General features: G+C 36.0%; 1 protein-coding gene across 1 annotated transcript; it reads right to left on the bottom strand.

Moving 5' to 3' along the window:
• Window positions 1-4,310: 4,310 nt before the first annotated feature.
• LOC113766311 lies at window positions 4,311-24,114 on the bottom strand. The gene is made up of 3 exons (XM_027310516.1): window positions 23,583-24,114; window positions 4,567-4,589; window positions 4,311-4,412 (listed from the first exon to the last, which is right to left on the bottom strand). The coding sequence occupies exons 1-3, from the start codon at window positions 24,112-24,114 to the stop codon at window positions 4,311-4,313; spliced, it is 657 nt and encodes a 218-aa protein (XP_027166317.1).
• Between the last annotated feature and the right edge of the window lie 989 nt (window positions 24,115-25,103).

Here is a 25,103-nt window from a genome sequence, read left to right as displayed (position 1 = left end):
GTCTTCCATGTCTCGATGCTAAAGAAGTACCATTCTAATCCGACTCACATCTTACAACCACAAGAAATTGAAATAGATATGTCTCTAACATATGAGGAGAAACTCATGCAGTTGCTCAACAGAAAGGTTAAAGAACTGAGAAACAAGCAAATTCCATTGGTGAAGATTTTGTGGAGAAATGATGGGGTAGAAGAGGCAACCTAGGAAGTGGAGGAAGAAATGCAAAAGAAATACCCTGAACTGTTTGTTAATCAAGATGAGAAATTTCAAGAACGAAATTTTTTTAAGGGGAAGAGAGTGTGAGGGCCCGAAAAATTTTTCTTATTTTATTTTATTTCTTTGAATACATTTTCTTTACTTTACTTTATTACTTTAATTTCCTAAATATCTTTATAAGTGAGTCAAGTTTTTAAATCATTTTTTTGTATAAGTTAGTTCATGTTAAGTTCGTAGCGCATTATAGAAGCGGGACCCACTAGTGAGTTGCGTAATAAATTTAGTGGAAAAAATGGGTAATTATTTAAGAAGATTTGTGTGACTAGAAGTGCAAAGAGTGAACTAGAGGAAACCAATTTAGATAAGACCTTGAAGACAAAGGAAAGACAAAAAAAAAAGATCAAGCTAAAAACTTTAGGCCGACAAGTGTCGACCATCTAGTTAGTCCTTTGACTAAGACTATTCTTGGTTTTATCTTGAAAATTTGAAGCAAAAATCCTTCATTCTTCTCCTTCTTGTGGCCGAACCATTGAGAGAAAAAAAAAGAAAGAAAACTTCATCTTCAACCTCAAATTTCTTATTTGAATCTTGAGTTTAACCATTAATCTTGCAAATTACTCCATAAAAGGTGATACCTAAGGATGACTAGGGGCTTTGATGGAAATATTTAGGAGGAACAAGGTCTTGGCAGCCTCTCTTCATAGGGTTTTAAGGTAATCATGCCTACAACCCATTAGATTTCTTTTATCTTGCTTGTGAGGAGATTTAAGCCTTGATTATGGGTTATTATGTGAAAAAATTCATGAATGGTGTAGGCAATCAAAATTTTCGGTTTTAGTTGAGCAAAATCAGTGTTAATATGTTAATATCAGGTTTGCTATGAATTTTTAGCCGTGCCATGTGATTTTTCCAGCTTGTACATGTTTTACTAGCTTGTATATAGAAATTCCAGCTTGTAGAGTTGAATTTTTGCTTGATGGCCAGCTTTGATATGGAGACATGTGAGCCAAATACTTGTCTATTTTTGGTGGCTTTATGGTTAGAAATTAGTAGTTTGTATAGTCTATCATTTGTGGTCATGATTTGGATGGTTTGACCATGAAATTTTGTGTTGAATTTGGAGAGGACATATAGGACAAAACAGGGGTTGTGCTATCCAAATTTTGGGGCAGCAAACTATCTTTGATTGTGGGCTGATTTGGTGATGTACTTGCCTAATATGCTTAGTAAACCTTTAAGCTTTGCTTATGTGTTGCATTTTGGTTGAAATGGAAAGGTTTTCATTGGGATTATCTTCCAAATTGCTGGCTCAAGTTGTGCTTGTTGGTCGAGTGATAGTGCCGCCTGTTATCTTGTTGTTATTCCAACCTTTTCAAAATTGGTTTTGGCCAAAACTTGTTCCAAACATTGGTTGGGACTTTTGTGGGTGAATTTGAGTGAAAACCATGAAGGTTGGAAGGTGAAAAACCTAAGGATTTTGCTTGTGTCATGGCTGGAAAAAAATTCTGATAGGAATGGCAGAAACTTTGCTGCCTTTTAGCCTCAAAGTCTTTAGTTTTGGAACTTTTTGACATAATCTTGCTGACTTCACTTGCTGAAACGTTGAATAACAAGTGTATGTTGAATTGGAGTGAATATCATAAGTATGAAGTGGTGAAACATGTTGTTTCTTTCACTGTTTTGCGGCTGAAAATTTCCAGCCATGAAGCGAATAAGAAACTTGTTGGTTATTCATGTTTTCTTGAGTCCAAAATGCTCTCATTCACTCCAAAACGTTACTTGAGTTTTTACCCTAACATATACTTGGATTTTTCTTTGATTTGTACTCTAAATCTATCTGTGTATGTTGGGTTTTGGAAAGTTAATTTGGATAGGCATACGACTCATTGTCGAGCCTAAATTGTGAATTCCGTTCACTTGGCATTGGATGTGGGGACCATAATTATTTTATCTTGGTTGATCTTAGGGTTTATCGGTGATCAAGGGCATAATCTAGGAGAAAACTTTTGACTCTATTTTTGTTTGAACTGGTGAGTGTACCACTCGCTTGACTTGTTGCTTAACTGATTTACTTGTGCTTGAAAGTTATGACTTGAATGAATGTGACTTTAGTTATCTTGAACGGGGCGAGGGTGTACTTTATCACACTCGTTTCCTTTGACTATTTGGCTGGTTTTCTGTGCAATTTGGATCTATTACTTGTGCATGAGTTGATGTCGTTTGGAGGTTAATATCCAATGACCTTACTGTGAAATTTGAGTTCAAACCTCATTGGTAATCAATCGAATCGAGCCAGCATAGGCTTGGTCGAAATAGAATGACGAACCATGAGGAACCTGTTACTGATTCAATGAATATTTCTGATATTTGGTATACTCGAGTATTACCACCACTGTTCATTTTTGGTGTTCGAGCCTGGTAAATAGTATATTTAGTGGACGAAAATTAGTGTAAAGTGGAGATCTACGGAGTGTCAATGGGGTTTAGATCAAGTTAATGCAATGGGGAACTTGGTTCTTGAGAGCTATCTGTATCCTTTTACTTGAACTCCTTTGTCTAAGGGGTGGTGTTTACTTATATCTTTATTTGATACTTATATGTGATCGATTAAAATTATAATCATGTGATTCTTGACTGCGTAACCCTTTTGGTACCTCATCGGGCGAAAACTCACTCCGTTACCTTTGTTTTCTTTTCCTTACAGGACGCAAAGTCTTGGGAGTGTGAATTTTAAGAAAAGAGTTGAGTTAGTTATAGTTTGTTTTTGTTAAGCTCCTCTGTATTAATAAATCTCACTTGTATTTGTATAAGTTTGGATACACTGGCTTGTACTTTAAGTCAGTGTTTTGAAAACCGGACCGGACCGGCCGGTTCGACCGGTTGAACTGCGAACCGGCCATGGCTCCGGTCCGGTTCAATGCTAGGTTTGACTTTGTCAAGAAACCGGTCAAAAACCGGTCGGACCGCGAAAACCGTCGAACCGGATTTGAACCGGTTATTTCCGGTTTTTGAGTTTTCCACTTTTTTTTTTTAGTTTTGCAAAATGTAGTTATTAAGATTCGAACTCAAGACCTTTGTAATAGAAGACCAATGTAGTAACCATTGCACCATCACATCTTATTAGTTTTTTTTGATAACTTATTTATATAAAACAAATACTCATATTTCTTTTGTTCCATTTTTCTTACAAAATATCATCCTTTCATGGCTCTTTCTTTTTAATCTTCAACTCTTTCTCTCTCTCTCTATCATCTTTTCTTTTGCCACTCATTTTTTAATCAAACCTCTTTATTTTTAATTTATTGATGTTTTCTTCCATATTTTAATTTTGTTTTTGTCCATTAAATTTAAAAAAGTTAAAAAAGAATTATTTTTCTTTAACCCAATTTATTTAATACCACAACCACTCACTTTTATCTCATTTTTTGTTTCTTATCAAATTTGCATTTCTATTTTCAATTCTCTTGATTTTCTTCGAACTCCAAACTTCCTTTTTTAAATTGTAAATTTAAATTCCAAAATGTAAATTAAAATTTAAGTTCACAATGTCTAAATTCTTATAGACGTGAATTTTGTATAATTTCAAATATTATGATATTTTTGGATTGGATTTAAGATTTTTTTGATAGATATAATTGAAATTGAGATGAAATTTATTTGTTTTAACTTATAATTTAAAAAATTTATTTTTAAAAATCCAGGTTATTCGAAAATAGTAAACTTTTCATCATATAAAGTATTAAATTATCCATTACATGTCTTATTTTGTGCATATATATTTTTATATAAATTATTTTTAAAAAAATTCATTGAACCGGGGTTGAACCAGTCCGACCGATTGAACCTCGACCCTTTCACTTCACCGGTTCAATTAACGGTCCGATTTTTAAAACATTGCTTTAAGTTGAATCATTAGAGACTCTATTATATATAGTATGGATTGATTACTCAAAGTTAAATTGAGTATTTTGGGGTAGTAAATGTGAATTTTGTCTCAGTAGTCCTGACGAAAATTGGGCAGGCAGTCCGCTAACCTTTGGGGTACGCCCTAATAGAAGGTGGGGCTATCACAATTACCATGAAAATAATTGATCTTAGGCCTGCAAATATAATGGGATGTTCAGTGCAATTTGAGCAAGATATAATCCATCTGTATCGATAAAATCATCCCAAATTGCAACACAATTGGTATCATTCTACACAAAAAACAATGAATATAAAATTTAATCTAATAATAAATAATCATACCAAAAAAATCAATTTAACAAAAACATACGCTTCATTAATTTAAAGAAACTCCTGAACTCGTATATATCTTCCTCCCAACATAAAAAGTTGCATTGGAAGCACCTGAATGACAACACTGAGAATAGCTGTAACAACAAACAATAATTAAAAAATTTCACTATGATAACAAATATAAACCAATAATTACAGAAAAAAGTATCAACAATATTTGGAATACTTATAATTGAGTCTCACGAATACCTCAGTAACTCCAAATCTCCAAACCGAGTCAAGTGGTAAACATTATGAATTGGTAGTGCAAGACCTTCATCAACAGTTTCAATAAAAGTATTCGGTCTTAACACCAATTCAAAAGGAACTGATCCAAAATTAATGAGCCACTAAGGACTCGACGAATAGCAGCATCGGCAATATAATACGTCGAGTACAATTGTAAAGTTTCACTCAAAACATGAACGTCATTATAATATACAACTGCTTGAACCCGATCACCCTACAAAATAAACATCATAAAAATTTCTAAAAAACAAAGCAACAAATAAAATGTAATACTTACCAAACTATCTGCAAAAACAAATCGTTGATACCTCCGACCCATATTATGACTGTCCCGAATAAGACTTTTTCAACAAGTACTATCAAGGAAATTCATAAGATCTCTAAATTGCCAAATTCTAGAAACTTACTAACTTTGAACCTCGATTCTAATTGATCCTTAGAACCTAAATCCCGACTTTTATTGCCATATAATCACCTTAAAACTCCCTCTAAATATATATATGTATATATATACACATTTAACATCTTGGATTATATATACACATATATACGCTTTAGTCAAAATAATCATGTGAGCCTTAACTTCACGACTTGGGAAAATAATAAGTAGACTAATAAGTCTATAAATATCTCAGGAGCCGAGGGAGAATTGGAGGAAGGCCCAAGCACCGAGAAGTAAACTCAAAATACTTTGGATGAGTATTTCCATATTTGTGTGTTTAAATTACCTATGTGTTACTTAAACGATGTTTATATGATTATGCTAGTGCTTTATTGTGAAGTGTTTTCAATTGTCCCTCGCTTTCTAAGTTGGGAGTGTGCTTTATGGCACTCAACTTTGTGAGAACCCGAAAATTTTCTTATTTTATCGAATATTACAAGTTTATTTAAATATTTATTTACTCATTTTCTCCGAATTATTCATTCCGATCATTTAAAATCCATTTATATGGAATGATGCCTCTTTTATACTTTTAAAGCGTTTTGTTAGAAAAAATTTACTTTTCAAAAATTCGTTTAGTTCGGAACAACGAGTACACGTTTTTCGAGGCTATACTTGATCGGGAGTGTATTAATATTGGAGAGTTGAGAATGATCAATGGTAGATTAAGAAAGGTTAATTGAGGAATTAATACTCGACTCAGGTGAGGACTCACAAATTTTCTCATTTTAAATTCCTATTTCTAGCTTATTTAATTATTTACTTGGTCATTTACTCCGAATATTATTTTCTAACCTCTTTGGACCTAATTACATGGATCTATAGCTTAATTATATTTTTAATGTGGCTTGTTTCAAAATTTAATATTTGAAAACTCGTTAAGTGAGAATAGTGAACGCGCGTTTGGAGATAGTAACCGATTTGAGGGTACAATAAACTTGAAAATTGGGATACTTATATAATGGTTTTCAAATTAGGTATTTTTATGTTTAAATACTCAAGTGATAGTTAGTAGTACTATCGTTATAAGAATTTCTTGGAGGTTTCACTCTATCGCGCTTAAATTGGAAACACGCGTTTTCACACGCGCGATTTAATTGAGGGACTTTAGACCTTTATTTTGGGACAATTAATATTGGATAATATTAATATGAATACAAGTGCATTAGAGGTTTAGTGCACTAGTGAAATAAACTCGAGAGAAATCGAGCACAAAACACGCGCGAGTGCGCGCGAGGGAGAGCTGACTTTTGCTTAATCTCGGGCCACACATTGTAGCTTCTCTCGGAAGCCTCATTTGGATCAAACTCTCTCTCTCTCTCCGCTCCAAGAATAGCCGGCCACCCTCCAAGCAAGGAAGAACACCAAGTTCTTCAATTTTGCTCTTCATTTCCTTCACCAAATTTTCTCCATTTCACCTCAAAATTTAACCACACTTCACTAAACACTTGGTGATCATCTTAGGATACAAAAGGGGGCTGCTTTCCGCGGTTTTTGTGGGCTCTAAGAGGACCAAAATTTGTGCTTAAGCCATCAACTAAGGTAATCAATGATCAACCTTGAAATTCTTGGTTTACGGGAGTAATATAGCACTTATAAGCTCATGCATGCATGTGGGTAGCCTTGGTTATGTTGGAAATTATTGTGTGGGCTCTATGAACTCCCACTTTAGTTGGATGGACTGTTTGATGAATGATGATGCTATTCATGTTGGTTTAGTGCTTAAATCAGTGGAATAATGCTATGTTGTGGTTAGAAACTCAAAGGAGGTGCAATGGGAAAAAGTGACCGTTTTTCCCCTGCCATGTTCGTGCACTTTTGTGCAAATTTTTGAGGTTTTAATGACTTAATTATGATGTATACATGTTATATGGATGGTGTAGAAAGTTTCATTGAAAAATAATATGATTTGGTTGGTCAAATGTAGTGATTTCTAAGGTTTAGCAAAACTGGAAAATTTTCCCAGATTGTCCAGGCAGTCTTTTTGTTTCGGCCATAACTTGTTACTATGATGTCAAAATCAAGTTCTATTTGTGGTACTGGAAACTAGACATTCTCATCTTTCTAACAGTATAAAATTTATGACTTGATTCCACCTGAGTGAACCACACCATCCGTTTGAACTTGGCTGTTTTGTTTCGTTAGTTCACTGAAGCTCTGTTTTGAGCAGCAAGTTGATGCTCAAATTTGGGCTAGTTGTGGACAGATTTTAAAAATGGTTTCTTCTGAGAAATTGTAGTTTTATGAATTTTTTTTCCAACGCCACCAACAACGCTCAATTCCAAGTTGAATTGAGTGAGTTGCAGCCAAAGTTTGAAACTGACTCAGTGGTAGAATTCTTCATTTTGGACTGATTCTTAACTAATCTTGGTTTGGGCCTTGTATTTGAAATTCTTGGTGTAAATCACCTACCAAAAATGTCTTAAATCCTTACTGGATTGCTCATCATAAATGGGACATGTTTTAGGCATTTTCCTTGGTCAAAAGTTTCGAAAAGGAAACTTTCACACATAAGGTAGCTTTGCCTAGAGATTTTGGAAACTTGAGTGATTTCGTTAAGTGGCTTCCAGTGCTTATTTATCTATGAAATTTGGTAGAAGAATATCCCTTATATGGTAGTATAATCATACCAAATTTGGTGCTATTCCGAGTCCGTTTCGCTGTTCAACTAAATTTTCAAGGTTCATGATTTGAGTTTGGAAAACCCTTGTTTAACAAGGGAATTTTGGTAACTTTGAACCACCATATCTTGGTGCTCCAAACTTCAATCCTCGTTTCGCTGGTTTCATTTTAAACTTGGATTATAACGCTAGAAGATTACCAAATTTCAAAGGCTAGTTCAAATTGAGTGAATTTAGCCGACTTTTCAAAATTGGCCAAAAATCAACCTAAATCTGTTTTGATAACTCAGGTTATCAACTTTGAGTCAATTTCTGAGTATTATCCACTTGGATTCATGGAAAGGTGTCTTCTAGGAACTTGTAGTACTTGGAATACGGTTTTCAACGGTATCAAGTTTTCTAATTTTGGACATTCAGGGAGTGAGTTATGATTTTTCAAAGAATACCCAAAAATTAAAATTTCTTGACCTTTTGAAAAGAAATCTGCGCGGGAAACTATTCACTAGAATCCGGCCAGTTCTTGGCCGGATAGTCGGCTGGATTGGTGTTGGAATTTGAAAAAAAAGGGGGCTTGGTCACTGCCTCCAATCCGGCCGGATATTCGGCCAGAACCCAGCTGAATTGTAACGTGGCCTGCCCTGTTTCAACTTCGGTCGTTCGTTTTGAAATCTATTTGCACGTACTTGTTCCAATCCAATGATCTTAAGGATAATGATCCATTTTTACTCGAGTTTTGAAACCCTTTTGAAGCATCGATATTCAAGGGAAATCTAGGCTCAATTTTCGAGAAATTTTCTAGATCGTACTAGTGAACGACTTTCCTCATTATTAGGAGATTATCATTAATAGTCCATTATTAATTGTCCAGGCTCGCACGAGAACCTTCAAGAGGATTCCACGGTGAACGCTTGAGTCTTGGGTGATATTTCTTCTTGTTACTTGATGAGTGTCAAGTGCATGTTTATTTGAACTCTTGTGAACTTGATACATGCTTACCTGTTATCAATGCTTTGAGATTTTGAAAATGGAATCGAGTGTGTACTTTATCGCACTCGTTCTCATTTGAAAATAATAACTCATGCTTCAAATGCTTGAATATATCAAATGCTGGAATATATCAAATGCTTGAATGACATGAAATACTATGCTATGGCTGCATAAGTCACTGGAGTGAATCTCCTCGACACACACATGTACATGGGGGACGCCCAAACTCATAGGCCGATCTTGGGACTCGAGCCGACACGGGTTTGGTCGGGAGTCTCGGTGAGGCATGAGATTCATATGATAAATTTGATCTATTGGAGAGATCTTGCTTGGCATACTCGTGGAGTATCGCCTTATAAATGTCTTCGGTCCGGAGCGGTTTGTAAGGTGGACAGACATGAGAAGTAAGTGGAGATCTACGGATTTGAAATACCGACCTTGTGAGGACTCGAAAATTTTCTTATTTTTATAGAATATTACCGGGTTATTTAAATAATTATTCACTCATTTTCTCCGAATTATTTATTTCGACCATTTTAAATCCATTTAGATGGAACAACGTCTCTTTTATGTTTTTAAAGCGTTTTGTTGGAAAATTTACTTTTCAAAAATTCGTTTAGTTTGGAACAACGAGTGCACGTCTTTCGAGGCTATACTTGAATCGGGAGTGTATTAATATTGGAGAATTAAAAATGATTAATAGTAGATTAAGAAAAGTTAATTGAGAAATTAATACTCGACTCATGTAAGAACTCACAAATTTACCTATTTTAAACTCCTGTTACGAGCTTATTTAATTATTTATTTGGCCAATGACCCCGAATATTATTTTCTATCCTTATTAGACCTAAATACATGGAATTATAGCTTCATTATATTTTTAAAGTGTCTCGTTTCAAAAATTATTTTCTTGGAAGCTTGTTTAGCGAAAAAATGAAAACGCGTTAGGAAATTTTATCCGATTGAGAGTACAATAGGCTTGGAATATTCAAACTTGTACAATGGTCCTAAAATAGGTAATTTTATGTTTAAGTACTCAAGTGATAGTTAGTAGTACAATCTTTATAAGAATTTCTCGAAGGTTTCGCGTTATAGCGTTCAAATTGGCGATACGCGTTTTCACACGCGCGATTTTAATTGAAGGACTTTAGACCCTTATTTCGGGACAATTAAGAGTGAATATTATCTACATGAATATAAGTGCATTAGAGGTTTAGTGCACTAGTGCAACAAACGCGAGAGAAAATCAAGTCCAAACGCATCCTAATTGCACTATTTTCAAGTTGACTTTGAGATGGATTTTGCACCACACAATGAATCTTCTTTAGGAAGCCACAATTGAACCAACACTTTCTCTCTCCTCACTTCATTTGGCCGTGCAACAAGAAGGGTGAAGAACTCTCCATTGTTCTTCATTTTTCATCTTCAATCCATGCACCAAATTTCATCCAAATCACACCAAACTTGGAGACCACTTAGCAAACCACTTGGAGATTATATCTAGCTAAGAAAGAGGGGAGCTTTCACGGTTTCTTGGAACTTCAAGAGGGCCGAAAAATTCTGATCTTGCACACCAAAGGAGTAGGTAATGGTCAACCCATGGATTCTTATCTTTTGGAGGTTATATAGCAAGATTAAGCTCATGCTTGCACTTAGTTAGTTGTTTATGGTGTAAGATGAAATGGGTGGGCTCTATGAACTCCCACCTTTGTGATGAGGACTGATTTTGGGTTTATGATATTTATAATGTTGCATTAGTGTTTAAAATGTTGGATTATTGGTGCATAATTAGTGGAAACTTCAAGGAGAGCAAAAGGCCAAATCTGACCATTTTGCCCCTGACTTGTTCGGCCACTTTAATGCAATATTTTGAGGTTCTAATGGCTTGATTGTGTTGTTTACATGTTATATTAGTTGTGTAAAAATTTTCATTGAAAAATATTGAGGTTTGGTTGGTCAAATGAATTTTTCTCCTAGAGCTAGCAATCAGGAAAACTGTCCCGTAATGCACTGACCAGCGTTAGAGTTTTGTCCATAACTCGGTGCTCCGACGTCGAAATTGAGTTTCGTCAGTGGAGTTTGAAACTAGACATTCCCAGATTTAATTGAATATAAAATGCACATTCTGGTTCCATGTGTGTGAGCCAAACCAATCGTTTTAAGAAGGCTGTTCTGTTCCTCTGTTCTGCTGAAATGAAGTGCTGAGGCAGCAACTTTAGGCTCAATTTCGAGCTAGTTGTGTACCAAATTTTAAAATGATTTCTTCTGTAATATTATAGCCCTATGAATGTATTTTCCAACGACATAAACCATGCTCAATTCCGAGTTAAATTGACTGAGTTGTGATTAAAACAAGAGGACTGCCCTGTTTTTGGAAAACCCTAGTTTTGGGGACAAATTTGATTAACCACTTGTTGTGATCTTGTTAATTGAAATTCTTGGTGTTAAACACCTACCAAATGTACCATGAATTTTCCTTGGACTTTTCTTACACAAATGAACCCTGTTTGAAGTTTTTCCTTGGCCGAATGTTTGGAAATGGAAAGCAAAAGAACTCAAGGCAGATTGCCTTAGAATTTTTCCGAAACTTTGGATGATTGGTTGACTACCTTCCCGAAAGTATTTTTCCATGAAATTTTATAGAGAGATACCCTTCATACAGGAGTATTATACTACCAAATTTGGTACCAATCCAAGTTCTTTTTGATACCTAACTAAAGTTCCAATGTTGGAAGTTCAAATCTAGAAATTTTTCTCCAGTCTTGAATTTTCTCCAACTTTGAACTACCGTATCTCGGTGCTCGAAACTCCGATTCTTGATCCGCTTGTTTTGTTATGAACCTTACTTGCAACTCTAATTGAATTACAAATTCCAGAGACTGGTTAGCAACGTGTGAATTTTGCCAAATTTTCAAAGTTGGCCAAAAACCAACTTAATTCTGTCTTGTGAATCAAGGCAGTAAATTCAAGCTCATTTTTTGACACCTACCACTTAGATTCATAGAAAATTGTCTTCTAAGAACTTTTAGTACTTTCCAAGAGGTTTCCAGCGGTATAAAGTTCTCCAATTTTGGACTTATATCGAGAGAGATACGATTTTTCAAAGATTCATAACAAAACTGAAAATTTCCAACTTTCAAGGAAATAGAGTTTTCCAAGAACTCTTTATTCTTTTGATATTATTCAAACGTTTTATCCTTGATTTCCAAGATAAAAACTCAAATGCTCTTGTATCTTATGAAACCCCACTCGAATCTCGATTTACAAGTAATTGGGTTCATTTTCACGACATTTCCTAGATTCTTCTAGTACACAAATTTTCTTCGATAATTGGGGTGTGTGAATAATAATTTACTATTATTTGCTCAGGCGCACACAAGGACCTTCAAGAGGATCCCGCGGTGGACGCTTAAACTTTCCTTGACCCTACTTACTCTAAATATTTGGTGAGTGTCAAGTGCATGTTACTTGAACTCCTGTGAACTTGTTACATGCTATTGTTATCAATGCTATGAGATTTGAAAAATGGAGTCGAGTGTGTACTTTATCGCACTCGTTCTCATTCGAAACAATTTAATTCGTGCTCAAATTACTTGAATATATCGATTACTTGAATACATCGATTGCTTGGATATGTTAATGCTTGATACATGATTTGATATGCTATGGCTGCATACATCGTTGGAGTGAATCTCCTCGACACACCAATGTTCATGGGGACGCCCAAATCTCATTGGCCAACCTTGGACTCGAGCCGGCATGGGCTTGGTCGGGAACCTTGGCGAGCCATGAGACATAAAAGCTTGACCTAATGAGAGGTCTTGCTTGGCATACTCGAGTAGTATCGCCACAAACCAATGACAGGCGGGCCCGAAACACGGGTATGTAAGGTGAAAGGGGACAGGTTAAGTGGAGTTCTACGGACTAAATCTACCCGATTGACGGAGTGTCAATTCGTGGAGATTATTGATTGTGCACGTGGAATATAGCTCCTGAGAGTTCCAGTATCCTTGAATTGTTTCTGCTTACCTTTCCAGTAAATTGTTAATTATTGAATTATTATTGCTCGACTTATAAATTGGGATTATTATTTGAACAATGTGCTTGCATGTGTGTTCTTGGCCTTACGAGCGTTTTGCTCACCCTGTAGATTTATTTTCCTTAACATGTCTGGACAGGGAATGAACTTGGAGAAACCCCTTTTCGTATTTTGGCTTAGGGTTTCAAGTGTAATTTGGCTTGACCCCTTTATGGTTGTACTTTTGAAAGTTTAATGTATCATTCGGATATATGTGAGGTATATTTTGGGATTTACGATGTATTATGAACACCCGATGTGTGGGTTGGATAATGGATGGATATTGTTAAGTTTGAACGCTTCCGCACTAGATGCATTTATAATATTTGGTTTGGATATGTAGTACCGCTATAAGCTTGAATGTATTTTTGCTTGAGTCCTGGCGAGAGTTGGACAGACATCCCGCAGATACCCTTTGGTTCGCCTTAGGAAGAAGTGGGGGCATCACCGACCTGGTTGACGGAGAGTCATCGCGAGAAGGTATACGATTGACCTTGACAAAGCAAGTGGAATTTAGCTCATGAGAGTTACCATATCCTTGAATTGTTTCTGTTTACATTTTCTTGAAATTGTTAATTTCTTGCACTTTACCAATTGACCTGTTATTTGGGCTTGTTACTTGGACTATGCGCTTGTATGTGTGTTCTTGGCCTCACGAGCGTTTTGCTCACCCTGTAGATTTGTTTTCCTTAACAGAAATTGGTTTGGAATGAGACTCGAAGGAACTCCCTTTTGATGTACTCTTGTATTAGGGTTTGTAATGTATTTTGGACTAGATCTCTTATTAGTTGAACTTTTGAGAACCTAATGTATGATTTGGATATTTGATGTATTTGGATGTAGTACATTTCAGGTTTTGATGTACTTTTGAAAATCTGAGGCAAGGATTGGATAATTTTTATGTAATGTTAAGTTTGAAGTTTTTCGTACTTTCTTACTTTATCTGGTGTTGTTGAATAGTATTACGTTAAACTTGAACGGAAATTGCCTTGAATCCTGGCGAGAGCTGGGCAGACGTCCCACGGATACCCTTTGGTTCGCTTTAAAGAGAAGTGGGGGCGTCACAAACTTAATTTGAGTTTGAAAGTTGATAATTGACTAAGTGTTATTATAAGTATGCATGATTATAAGTGGTGTACGTACTTCATCGTATCTACTGAACTGGGCTCCAAAACCCTTTTGTTCAACAGACTATTCAAGTCAACAGAAGGGCTTGGTCGGATAGGACGGTAGTTTTGGGTAAGTGTTTTAGTATGCTCGAGTATTACTATGGAATAGCAGATTACTAAATTGATATGGCCATCTTAGTGAGGGAAGTGTTTACTATTTTGGAGATTATAAAAAGAAGTTTGGTGGAGTGTGTAGTGTATTGAAGTGGCTCTATTGCGAGCACTGTATCCTTTTGAAAGTGATTGTTCAATGAAGTGTTATTTACTTTATTCAATGAAGTGTTCTTTTTGTACTTGATTGTGTTAAGTGTTTATTGATTATTGATTGATTGGAAAATCTCACTGGATTTTGCTCAACCCATTAGTTTGTTTTCCTTACAGGAGGGGAAGACAAGAGTGAGGAGTAGCCTGGAATTAAACCGAGGCCCGAAATTGTACTTGGAAGATTCCTTTTGTACTTAGATGTTATACTTATTTTGACTTTTATCTTCAAGGATACATATATATATATATATATATATATATATATAAGGTTTAGACAACTTTACTTTTGTTTGGGATGTGCTTAAGTATGATGGACTGTTAATGGCTTTAGTCAGTGAAATATTGTCTCTCAAATTAATGCGAGTGAGTGAGTCTTGCGAGAGTCGGGCCGGCAGTTCGCTAAACCTTAAGGTACGCTTTAGGGGGAGGGGGGTCGTCACAGGTGATATCATAGCAATCTCGAGTGGTCTCTGTGCAGGGTGAGCTTGGGCCACGTGGTGTTACGGTCCCGATTACGTGAATGAGTGCAAGGGACTAATTGGTCTTATTGAGCGTAAGTTAGGATAGGACTATTGAAGCATAAATGTTAGTACATTAGGCATAAAATTTTATCATGATACTTGGGAAAATTAGAATTGTATATCGGGCAGGAATTTCAAATGTGGTTGATTTACTCTTAAGGCTGGTTGGTTTGAGTTGTGAATTATCCTATTTTCATATTCTTGTATTTGAGTACTAGATATTTCATTAAATGGTGTATTTGGGAAGGATCTAGTATATTGTTTTATGATGTGATTAGATATCATGATTGAATTTGGGGAAATAAAACTAAAGAGACCAAGACTAGTTTTGAAAGCTAAAGGTGAAAAGGCAGTGGTGAGATCTTGAAGATTAGTGCAAATTCTCCATTTTAAGGTGACTAATTTTACTAGTCCTTTAATGATAAATGGATTATATGCCACCTCTTACCTAAAAATATGGTATTTTTTAGCCCTGAAATTTGAGTGAAATAGTAGTTTAAGTAAGAACTGTACGGCTTGAATAGCTTTAAACCGTGAGGAGAGTTTTCAACTTGAGGTGAGGTTTGTTTGACAAATCTACCATGTGATTAGTATGTTACCATTTGCAAGTCATTATCACGTTTCAGAATGGACCAAGTGCGCCCTTTCGGCAGTATGTTCTAGGGCATCGGATAACTAGTCACTGTGACTGTTCAAGGACTAACTCTTATCTGGGTCGAGTGATACTAGTTTAAATGGATAAGAGACAGAGGCTAGTAATAGCAAATGAGAGAGCTCATATTAGGATGTAAGAAATGAGAGAATTCATGAGGATGCGAAGTGACGGATTCTAGAGCTAGAAACTAAAGTGATAGAGGAGCAAGAGCAAACTATTGCATTGCATGATTAGTTGCAGGAGACTAATGACCACCTCACTAGGGTACTAAGATAGGTAAGTGACAAAATTGAAGGAATTTTGGTAGAATGGGAGGTTGTGATTGAAGAGGTTATAGGGCTGAATTTGGATAGGGAAGGCCAACAAGAAGAAGCTCCTAGGGTTGAAAATGAAGTTGAACCAGCTGAAGAGATGGAATCCATCAACTCTATTCTGGACTGATCTAATAAACCACAAGGTTAAAACTTTTTATGGGATGATTGAGTTCGAACTTTGCCATGTTTGTTTGGATATTGAATGTACTTATACTAAAGACTTGTTTGACTTCTTATTAAAGTGTACTTGAGCTTGATATATGTTGTAATTGACTTTGTTATGTGATGTAATTTAATTAATCATGAATTTGTTTTGTAGTAATGATATATGGAGTGAATGTGTTTTTGGGTTGTAGTTAACTACAATTGTATGCATGCATAATTAATTATTACTTATTTGTATATAGACCGGTTGTGAGAGATATAGAGTTTGGGGAGTGATGGCGTCAGGGTTGTGATGTCATTTTAGGTATGGATTGCTAACCAGGTATCACGCCAAGTTGAATTGTAGAACTAAATTAATGGAAATTTGTATACGTGGGGAAGCAACCCTCAGATTGGATGTGAAGGATAGATTAGCTTCCTCTGCCTTGACTTTGTTATGTGGTGTAATTTAATTGATCATGAATTTGTTTTGTGGTAATGATATATGGAGTGAATGTGTTTCTGAGTTGTAGTTAACTGCAATTGTATGTATGCATAATTAGTTATTACTTGTTTGTATATAGACTGGTTGTGAGAGATATAGAGTTTGGGGAGTGATGACATTAGGGTTATGATGTCATTTTAGGTATGGATTGTTTAACTAGATATCACGCCAAGTTGAATTGTAGAACTAAATTAGTTGAATTTTGTATATTTGGGGAAATAACCCTAAAATTGGATGTGAAGGGTAGATTAGTTTCTTCTGCCTTGATTTTGGAGATCTGAACTCGAAAAATGTTGAGTAAAGGGGCACAAGATTATTTTGCCTACTTAATTAACACCCTGAAAGACAAGGTGAAAGTTGAGGATATGTCAATGGTAGGGGATTATTCAGATTTTTTCCCGAGAAATTAGAATCATTGTCTCCTGAAAGAGAGGTAGAATTTAAAATTGAATTGATGCCTAAAGCAGATCTCATTTTTAAGACTCCTTATCGTATGGCACTAGTTGACCTTAGGAGTTATTTGATCAATTACAATGAGCTGTGGTATTTCCTAAGAATAGATCTCAGGCAGGGATATCATCAACCATGAATTAAGGAGGAAAATGTGCTTAAAATGGCCTTTAATATACGATATGGACGTTATGAATTTGTAGTAATGCCCTTTTGACTAATTAATGCCCCCACGGCATTCATGGACCTAGTGCATTGAATTTTAGGCAACACTTGAATCAATTCATGATGATATTTATCAATGAAATTTTGGTATATTTGAAAACTTGGGAGGAACATAAGCATCTTCTGAGGATAGTATTACAAACTTTAAGGGAGCATCAGTGATATGCTAAGCTCAATACATGTGAGTTTTGAAGGGAGAAATTGTCGTTTCTAGGGTATATCATTTTAAGGATGGAATGATTATGGATCCAGTTAAGGTAGAGACTATTGTTAAGTGGAAACGGCCGAAAAACCCTACTAAAATTCGTAATTTCATGAGTTTAACGGGATCCTATCGTTAGTTTATCTTGAGCTTTTACAAGCACAAAAGAGAATTTCAAGGACGAAATTCTTTTAAGGGGGAGAGAGTGTGAGAGCCTGAAAATTTTCATGTCGTATTTAAAAATTAGTGCATGTTACTTTCCTTTTTTTTATTGATTGATTTACATATTCATTGTTCCTTTTAATAAACAAATGAATCGATACACCTTAGGAGAAATTGTATCTTTTACCCCATAAAACATTGGTATTAGTTAGATTTTGTCGTAGCAATAGAAAAAAAAAAAAAAGAGTGAGTGCATGAAGGACACTTCTCCTCTTGCATGATATATTGAGAAGCCATCACTTCACTCTTGGCTAACAAGAGCCGAGAGAAACAAGAAAGGAAACAGCAACTACATTTCTTTCATTCCTTCTGCATAGTTGGCCGAGAGAAAAGAGAACGAAACCATCTAGTTTTCCTCCTCCTTTACTCACCGGGAACAGAGAGAGAAACACAAAGAAACGACCACCCCTCCTTTTTCTACTCACCAAAAGCTGAGAAAAATTCTCTCCCTGCAATTTCTGAGCATTAGTTAGACAACAAGGAACATCAACTCAGTAGATAGAGCATCAAGTAGGAGCAGAAGAATTGTTTCAACCGAGAAACTGTGAGGAACTAGAGGTGAGCATCACTAAGTTCCTTTTATTTTCCTTCTATTTCGGATTGATGAAGTTTTGGAATGAAGTAACAGAAAGAAAACAAGAATTTAGTGGAGGGAAAAGATCATTAAAATTGGAACGTTTTGCATTTAGTGGTGGTATTAAACCTGAGATAGAAGCTGCAAAATTACGACTGTTTCTTTTTTAAAACATGAGGGGTTGTGTTTGCACACATTTCATTTAGACTCTAACTTCCTTATATCCATCTGCATGTAGAGTTTTACTAGAAAATAGGTGAATCAAGTGTTGGTTTTGAAGAGAGACTACGCTGAAATTCTGTTAAGCAAGTTGCAAGATACTCGTTGCTGGAAAATCTGGTTTAAAACTGCATGCTAGCCGATGGCCTATAGCTGAAAATTTTCAACCTTCTTTCCAAACGTTTTGCTGAAGTAGTAATTAAAATTTATTCTCCATATCCTTCCTTACTGGAATTTTATCATGCATGTGATACTTGAGAGGTTAAGCAAGAAAAGATAGAACTGTGAGCAATATCAAGGCAGGAAATTTTCTGGACAGCAGAACGAGAGGAAAAAGCTGCAATTTTGGTCCTTTACTCCAAAAATTTTGGTAGATTATAACTGGAATTCATGCTTTAAGCCCTGTATAATGTTTCTAGGGTGATGCATATGAGTTTCTATGGTGAAAATTAGAATTTTATAGCTGATTTCTTGCTGGAAATTCCAGTTTTGGCCAAGCGGAAAGAAAGCTTGGTTTTCAACCTTTCCTACAAAATTTCTAAGAGTTTAAGCTAGGAAACTCCTGTTATATGTTAAGTACCGTCTTTATTTAGTGTTGCATGCTAGTTTTCTTGGGTGAAAATTCATTTGATGGGGCTGGAATGTCTATATAAGAATTGTATGGTTGTGAGACTATTGTTAGTTGCCTGATTGGGAGTCTAGCTATAATTCTTGTTTTAAAACAGAGCTTTTTGGAAAGTTTTTCTAGATTTTCGAAGCTACATGTTTTCATTTCAGTGTGTTAGGTGATTGCATGTTGGATTTGGTTAATAACTTGGTAGATTCAAGGAAAATCTTGGAAGATACACGGCTGAAATTTTAGTTTTGAAACCTGACTAACTGGTTGTGTTCTTCTCAATCTTAACTTCCATCTTGTGAACTGAAATTTATGCAAATATTGGTTAAAATAACCCTATGGTACACGGTTTTGCTCGGTATATTACACCTTAATTTGAGAAGAAATGTCCAGTTTTGGGGAAGAAACTTGGGGCTAGTTGAGCTTATGAGATCGTTTTGGACAGTTTGGGATAGTTGAGGAATCCAAGCTGTTTTTTGAAAATTTTAAGAGATTTTAATCAAATTTTGAACTAAGAACAACTTATTAGGTATAAAGGTGAAGTGCAGGTTGGATGTTAGGAGGTTTGAACAAAGGAAATAATGAACCTTGAACCAAAAACACGAAGCATGTCCTGCTAAAATTTGTTTTGAACAATCCAAACTTAGTAATTAGGTTCTAGTCTCTAACTTTGAATTTCTAGGGTAGAAATGAACTAAAACTGACCAAAACTTCTCTAAGTTACCTTACTTATAAAATTCATCCAAAATTTAGGATAACATCAAGGAAATTCATAAGATCTCTATATTGCCAAATTCTAGAAACTTACTAACTTTGAACCTCGATTCTAAATGATCCTTAGAACCTAAATCCCAACTTTTATTGCCATATAATCACCTTAAATCTCCCTCTAAATATATATATATATATATGTATACATTTAAACATCTTGGATTACATATATACGCTTTAGTCAAAATAATCATGTGGGCCTTAACTTCAACACTTAGAAAAACAATAAGTAGACTAATAAGTTTATAAATATTTCAGGAGCCGAGGGAGAATCGGAGGAGGGTTCAAGCACCGAGGAATAAAGTCAAAATACTTTGGGTGAGTGTTATCACATTTGTGTGTTTAAATTGCCTATGTGTTACTTAAACGATGTTTATATGATTATGCTAGTGCTTTATTGTGAAGTGTTTTCAATTGCCCCTCACCTTCTAAGTTGGGAGTGTACTTTATTGCACTCAACTTAGTTTGAGTTTGAAGGTTGATAATTGACCAAGTGTTATTGTAAGTGTGTATGACTATAAGTAGTGTACGTACTTCATCATACCGACTAAATTGGGCTCCAAAACCCTTTGTTCAACGGACTATTTGAGCTAGCAAAAGGGGTTGGTCGGATAAGACGGTAGTTTTGGATAAGTGTTTCGGTATGCTCTAGTATTACCACAGAATAACAGATTACTGAATTGCTATCGCCATCTAAGTGAGAGAAGTGTTTACTATTTTGGAGGATATAAGGTGGAGTCTTTGAAGTGTGTAGTGTATTGAAGTGACTCTAATGTGAGCACCGTATCCTTTTGAAAGTGATTGTTCAGTGAAATGTTTTTTCTTGCTTAATTTTGATTAATGTTACGTATTTATTGATTATTAATTGCTTGGGAAGCCTCACTGTGTTTTGCTCAACCCATTAGTTTGTTTTTCTTATAGGAGGGGAAGACAGGAGTGGGGAGTAGCCAGAAGTTAAGCCGAGACCCAAAATTATACTTGGAAGAATCCTTTTGTACTTAGATGCTATACTTCTTTTGACTTTTATATTCAATGACACCCCACTTCTCCCTAGGGCGAATCCAAGGGTATCGACGGAACACCTGCCTAACTCTCGTTAGGACTCACTACAAAACCAGAAATATAAATATAAGCATTCACTCTTAAACCATAGACGGAATCTATTATATCCACCAGTCAAACTTACATAAGTACAAGCCCAATACTTCCATCCAAATTACAATAGTAATATCCCAAGTACAATAATCCATGAGGTTCATAGATCAAATCATTCTTATACAAAAGAGCGGAAATCCTACAAAGAAATTAAGTTCCTCAAGTATCGAACTCCGCTTCAAAACTTGTTAAGGAAAACAAACTTATGGGGTGAACAAAGCTCAGTGAGGTCAAGAAAACCATGCAAGCAAACAAATTCATATCAAAGCCAATTTCACAAGACAAGAATGTTAAGAACGATTTCATGTGCAAGTTCAAGTACGGAGAATAAATCACACATCGGATAAGGATATGGGAGCTCTCAGGAGCTATTCCATAGCTTGATCATGAGTTTAACATTGAGTTGACACTCCGTCAACATAACAAGATCGGTTCGTAGTCACCACTTACAACATTCTCCATCCACCATTTCACCCCCTGTACCGGGCCCGCCCGTCAAACAAGCAAGTTGGTAATACTCGAGTATACTTAGTCGGCGAATGCATTCCAACCGACGAAAACAAGTCAAGACCCAAGGCTTGCCAATCTCTCGGTCGAGCCCTTGCCGGCCCAAAGTAAAAGATTTACCGATGAGTTTTGGGCGTCCCCAACATGTTCAAGTATCAAATAGGATGATGAGACAACGCACCATCATCAATCAAGTACAAGTACAAGTTCATTATTCAAGTTCAAGCAAGCAAGCTCGAAACAAGTATAAGAGGTAGGACGAGATAAAGTACACGTCCACCTTAACAATTTCAATACATGTATCTAGTTCAAACATGTAGTACAAGCAAGATAGTAACAAGTATGGTATCAAGTCATGCACCTGATACTCACCAATGATTCACTTTAGAAGACAAGCAAGCAAGCAGACAAGAGTTAAGCTTCAGTAGATTCTTCCTTAGCAAGATCTCGGTCACCTGAGCCAAAGTTAATCATTAATCACTAACTAATCGACTCACCTCAATCACTTAAAATCTTCCAAGGCCGGACTGCCACTAATTCTTGTTTGGACCAAATCTAAGGCTACACTCATCGGAATTAGGCAAAGACTATGGCTATGGAAACTAATCTCAGAGTACTACAATTCCTGAGAAGAGCTCAATCCAAGATTCATTGAGTAAAATAGGCTAAATTGAGCCACAAGTCACCAAAACGAGCAAAAGACATGAAAACAGTTTGGTAAAACAGCCATTTTTGCGAAATTTATGGTATTTATAGGAAATGAGTTAGCATGCAAGCAATACACCATTGGAAAGCTCTTGAAGTCTAGTTTCAAACGCTGCTGACGGCGCTCAATTTCAACTCTCGAGCAAAGAGATATGGCCGATAGAGTAAAGGGTGTAAAGCTATCCTGTCACTACGTTTTTCCAGTTTTGAAGAGTAATCTTTGGGGCATCATTTGGGCATGGAAATGGTATTGTAATTATGCCAAATTTGGTACACTTAAACTTCAATATATGGACTAACTCTCTACCAAAATTTAGGCAAAAAATCGCATGGAAAGGCAGTTAACAAAATGACCAAAGTTTGTGAAATTCTTCGAAGCAAATCTGCCAACCCTATCATTCTTTCTTTTCCAAAAGTTTTGTCTAACGAAATCAGCCCCAATTCGCTCTATTTTTTAAACCAAGATTCTGGCAACATTTATTGAGCAATTGATGGTTTAATAGCACCAAAATGTTCGGAATAAAACACCCCAAAACAGATTTGACCATTCGGTCAGCACCTCCCTCTCTTCTCTCGGTTTCTCTCTTTCTTTTCCTTTTCTAGTTTCTAACATCAAAACTCATCACAAACACACTAACACACATAAGCATCATGGCAGCCCTCATTTAACCAAGGTGGGAGTTCATAGAGCCCACTTCAACCAACCAAATCCAACCAACAATAATAAGAAGGAAGCTACAAACTTCAAAGCCTAGAAATGAAACAAAAAACCAAGAGTTTTGTGAGAGATTTTTATACCTTCCAAACACAAGAGAAAACCCTAGATTTTTGGTGTGAGAAACTCTCCGAGACAGCCCTAAACAACCGACCCTCTCTCATTTCCAAGATAGTCCTCAAGTTCAAAGTTAAGCTAACAAGGAGTTGAGCAAGTTCTCTTGGTGATTTTGGATGGAGGAGGAAGAAGAACTTTGGGAGCAAAATGAAGAAGGAAATGAGCAAGAGGAGTTCGGCCAAATGGAGAGAGAAAAGGGGCAGAGAGTTTGAGTGATGTAAACTTTTGACTTTGGGGCATTGATGAGAAATAAAGTATGAAAGACGAGAGAGACATTTGATTGACATAAAGTAACTTTTCGTCACGTTGGAGTCGATTCGCGCGACGAGACACTACAATCGCAGTTTCTCTCACTTATATACCTCAAATACATGTCCTAACATTCGAAACTTATGTCTAAAAGTCGACTCTAGGCTCGCGTGCGAAATTTAAACATCCAACTAAAGCAATTATCGAAAAATCTAAACGTGCACAATGTACTTTGAAAATTTTCGTGTCGATGCAATTGACTTAATAAAATCAAATAAATTTCTAAATGAAATCAATAAAATTGATTTAAAAATTGCAATGTACATATATATATATATATATATATATAAATGATAATGTTGGTCCTCACAACCTTCCCTCCTTAGAAAAATTTCATTCTCGAAATTCATACCTGAACTAGAGAATAACTCGGGGTATTTCCTCTGAACTTCCTCCTCAATTTTCCACGTAACTTCTTCGACTCCATGATTTCTCCACAAGATCTTCACTATCGGAATTTGCTTGTTTCTTAATTCCTTCACTTTCCAGTCCAAAAGCTTCACGGGTTTCTCCTCGTAAGTCAGAGGCTCATCAATTTCTAGATTCTCCGGTTGAAGTATGTGGGACGGGTCAGGGTGATACTTCTTAAGAAACGACACATGGAACACATTGTGAATACGGGATAAGCTCGCTGGTAAATCCAACTTATAAGATACATTTTCAACTCGTTGCAGAATGGTGTACAGTCCCACAAATTTCGGTTGTAATTTTTTCCCTTTTCTCGCCATCAAACTCGCCTTTAGAGGTGTAATCTTAAGGAATATTTGATCTCCAATTTCGAATTCCAAGTCTTTCCTTCTATTGTCAGCATAACTCTTCTGGAGACTTTGGGTGGTTAGAATCCTTTGTCGAATCAACTTGACCTTTTCTCGAGCTTCTTCCATCCAAGGAATCACGATCGAATCTAAGACCTTCTTCTCTCCTATTTCATCTCAATAAATCGGCGACCGATACTTATGGCCATAGAGAGCCTCGTATGGAGCTATTCGTATAGAAGAATGAAAACTGGTATTGTAGGCGAATTCTACTAAGGTCAAATATTGGTTCCAATTAACTCCAAAATCTAGAATACAAGACCTCAACATATCCTCGAGAGTCTGAATTATCCTTTCCGATTGCCCATCTGTTTAAAGATGATAAGTGGTGCTGAGGTTCAACTTGGTACATAATGTCTCTTGCATTCTTTACCAAAATCGAGAAACAAAGCGTAGGTCACGATCCGACACTATGCTCACAGGAATTCCATACAACCTTATAATTTCATCCACATATAACTTTGCTAGTTTTTTCATTGAATATTTCATACTAATGGGCAAGAAGTGTGCAAATTTAGTTAATCGATCTACTATGACCCAAATCGCGTCATGTCCTCTTTGCGTCCTTGGCAATTCTAGTACAAAATTCATGGTAATATTTTCCCATTTTCACACGGGCACCTCTAACGATTGCAATAAATTAGAAGGCTTCTGATGCTCTCTAACATACTAGACATGTCTGAACGAACCGGACAATTTCTCTTTTCATGCATTCCCACCAATAGAGATTTTTCATATCTTGGTACATTTTATTCCCTCCAGAGTGTACCGTATACTTAGAACGATGGGTTTCCTCTAATATTTCTCTTTTGAGATCCTCATCTTTCGATACCACCAGTCGATTTCGATACCTAAGAATTCCTTCGACTCTAATATTAAAGTCTGAAAACTCCTCTTTCTGAGCTTTCTCTAACCATTTCTGTATTTTTGGATCCTTCTTTTGTACTTCCTTAATCTTATCCAATAGAGTAGACCTTAATACAATATTTTCCAAAACAACTTTCGTGGACTGCAGACGAGGATTCCAAACACTAATTTCCTCTAGCATGTGCCATTCA

This window comes from Coffea eugenioides, chromosome 3 (assembly GCF_003713205.1).
Source record: "Coffea eugenioides isolate CCC68of chromosome 3, Ceug_1.0, whole genome shotgun sequence".
NCBI classification, from domain to species: domain Eukaryota; kingdom Viridiplantae; phylum Streptophyta; class Magnoliopsida; order Gentianales; family Rubiaceae; genus Coffea; species Coffea eugenioides.
The sequence above is the reverse complement of the archived record's forward strand: the minus strand, read 5'-3'. Positions and strand labels throughout refer to the sequence as shown.

Coding starts and splice junctions, on each gene's coding strand:
- LOC113766311 (XM_027310516.1), bottom strand. CDS start 24,114: ATGGAAGAAGCTCGAGAAAAGGTCAAGTTGATTCGACAAAGGATTCTA. Junction 4,590..23,582: donor CGAGTTATTCTCTAGTTCAG/GTATGAATTTCG, acceptor TTGTTGTTACAG/CTATTCTCAGTGTTGTCATT. Junction 4,413..4,566: donor TTCTCAGTGTTGTCATTCAG/GTGCTTCCAATG, acceptor TTTTTTGTGTAG/AATGATACCAATTGTGTTGC.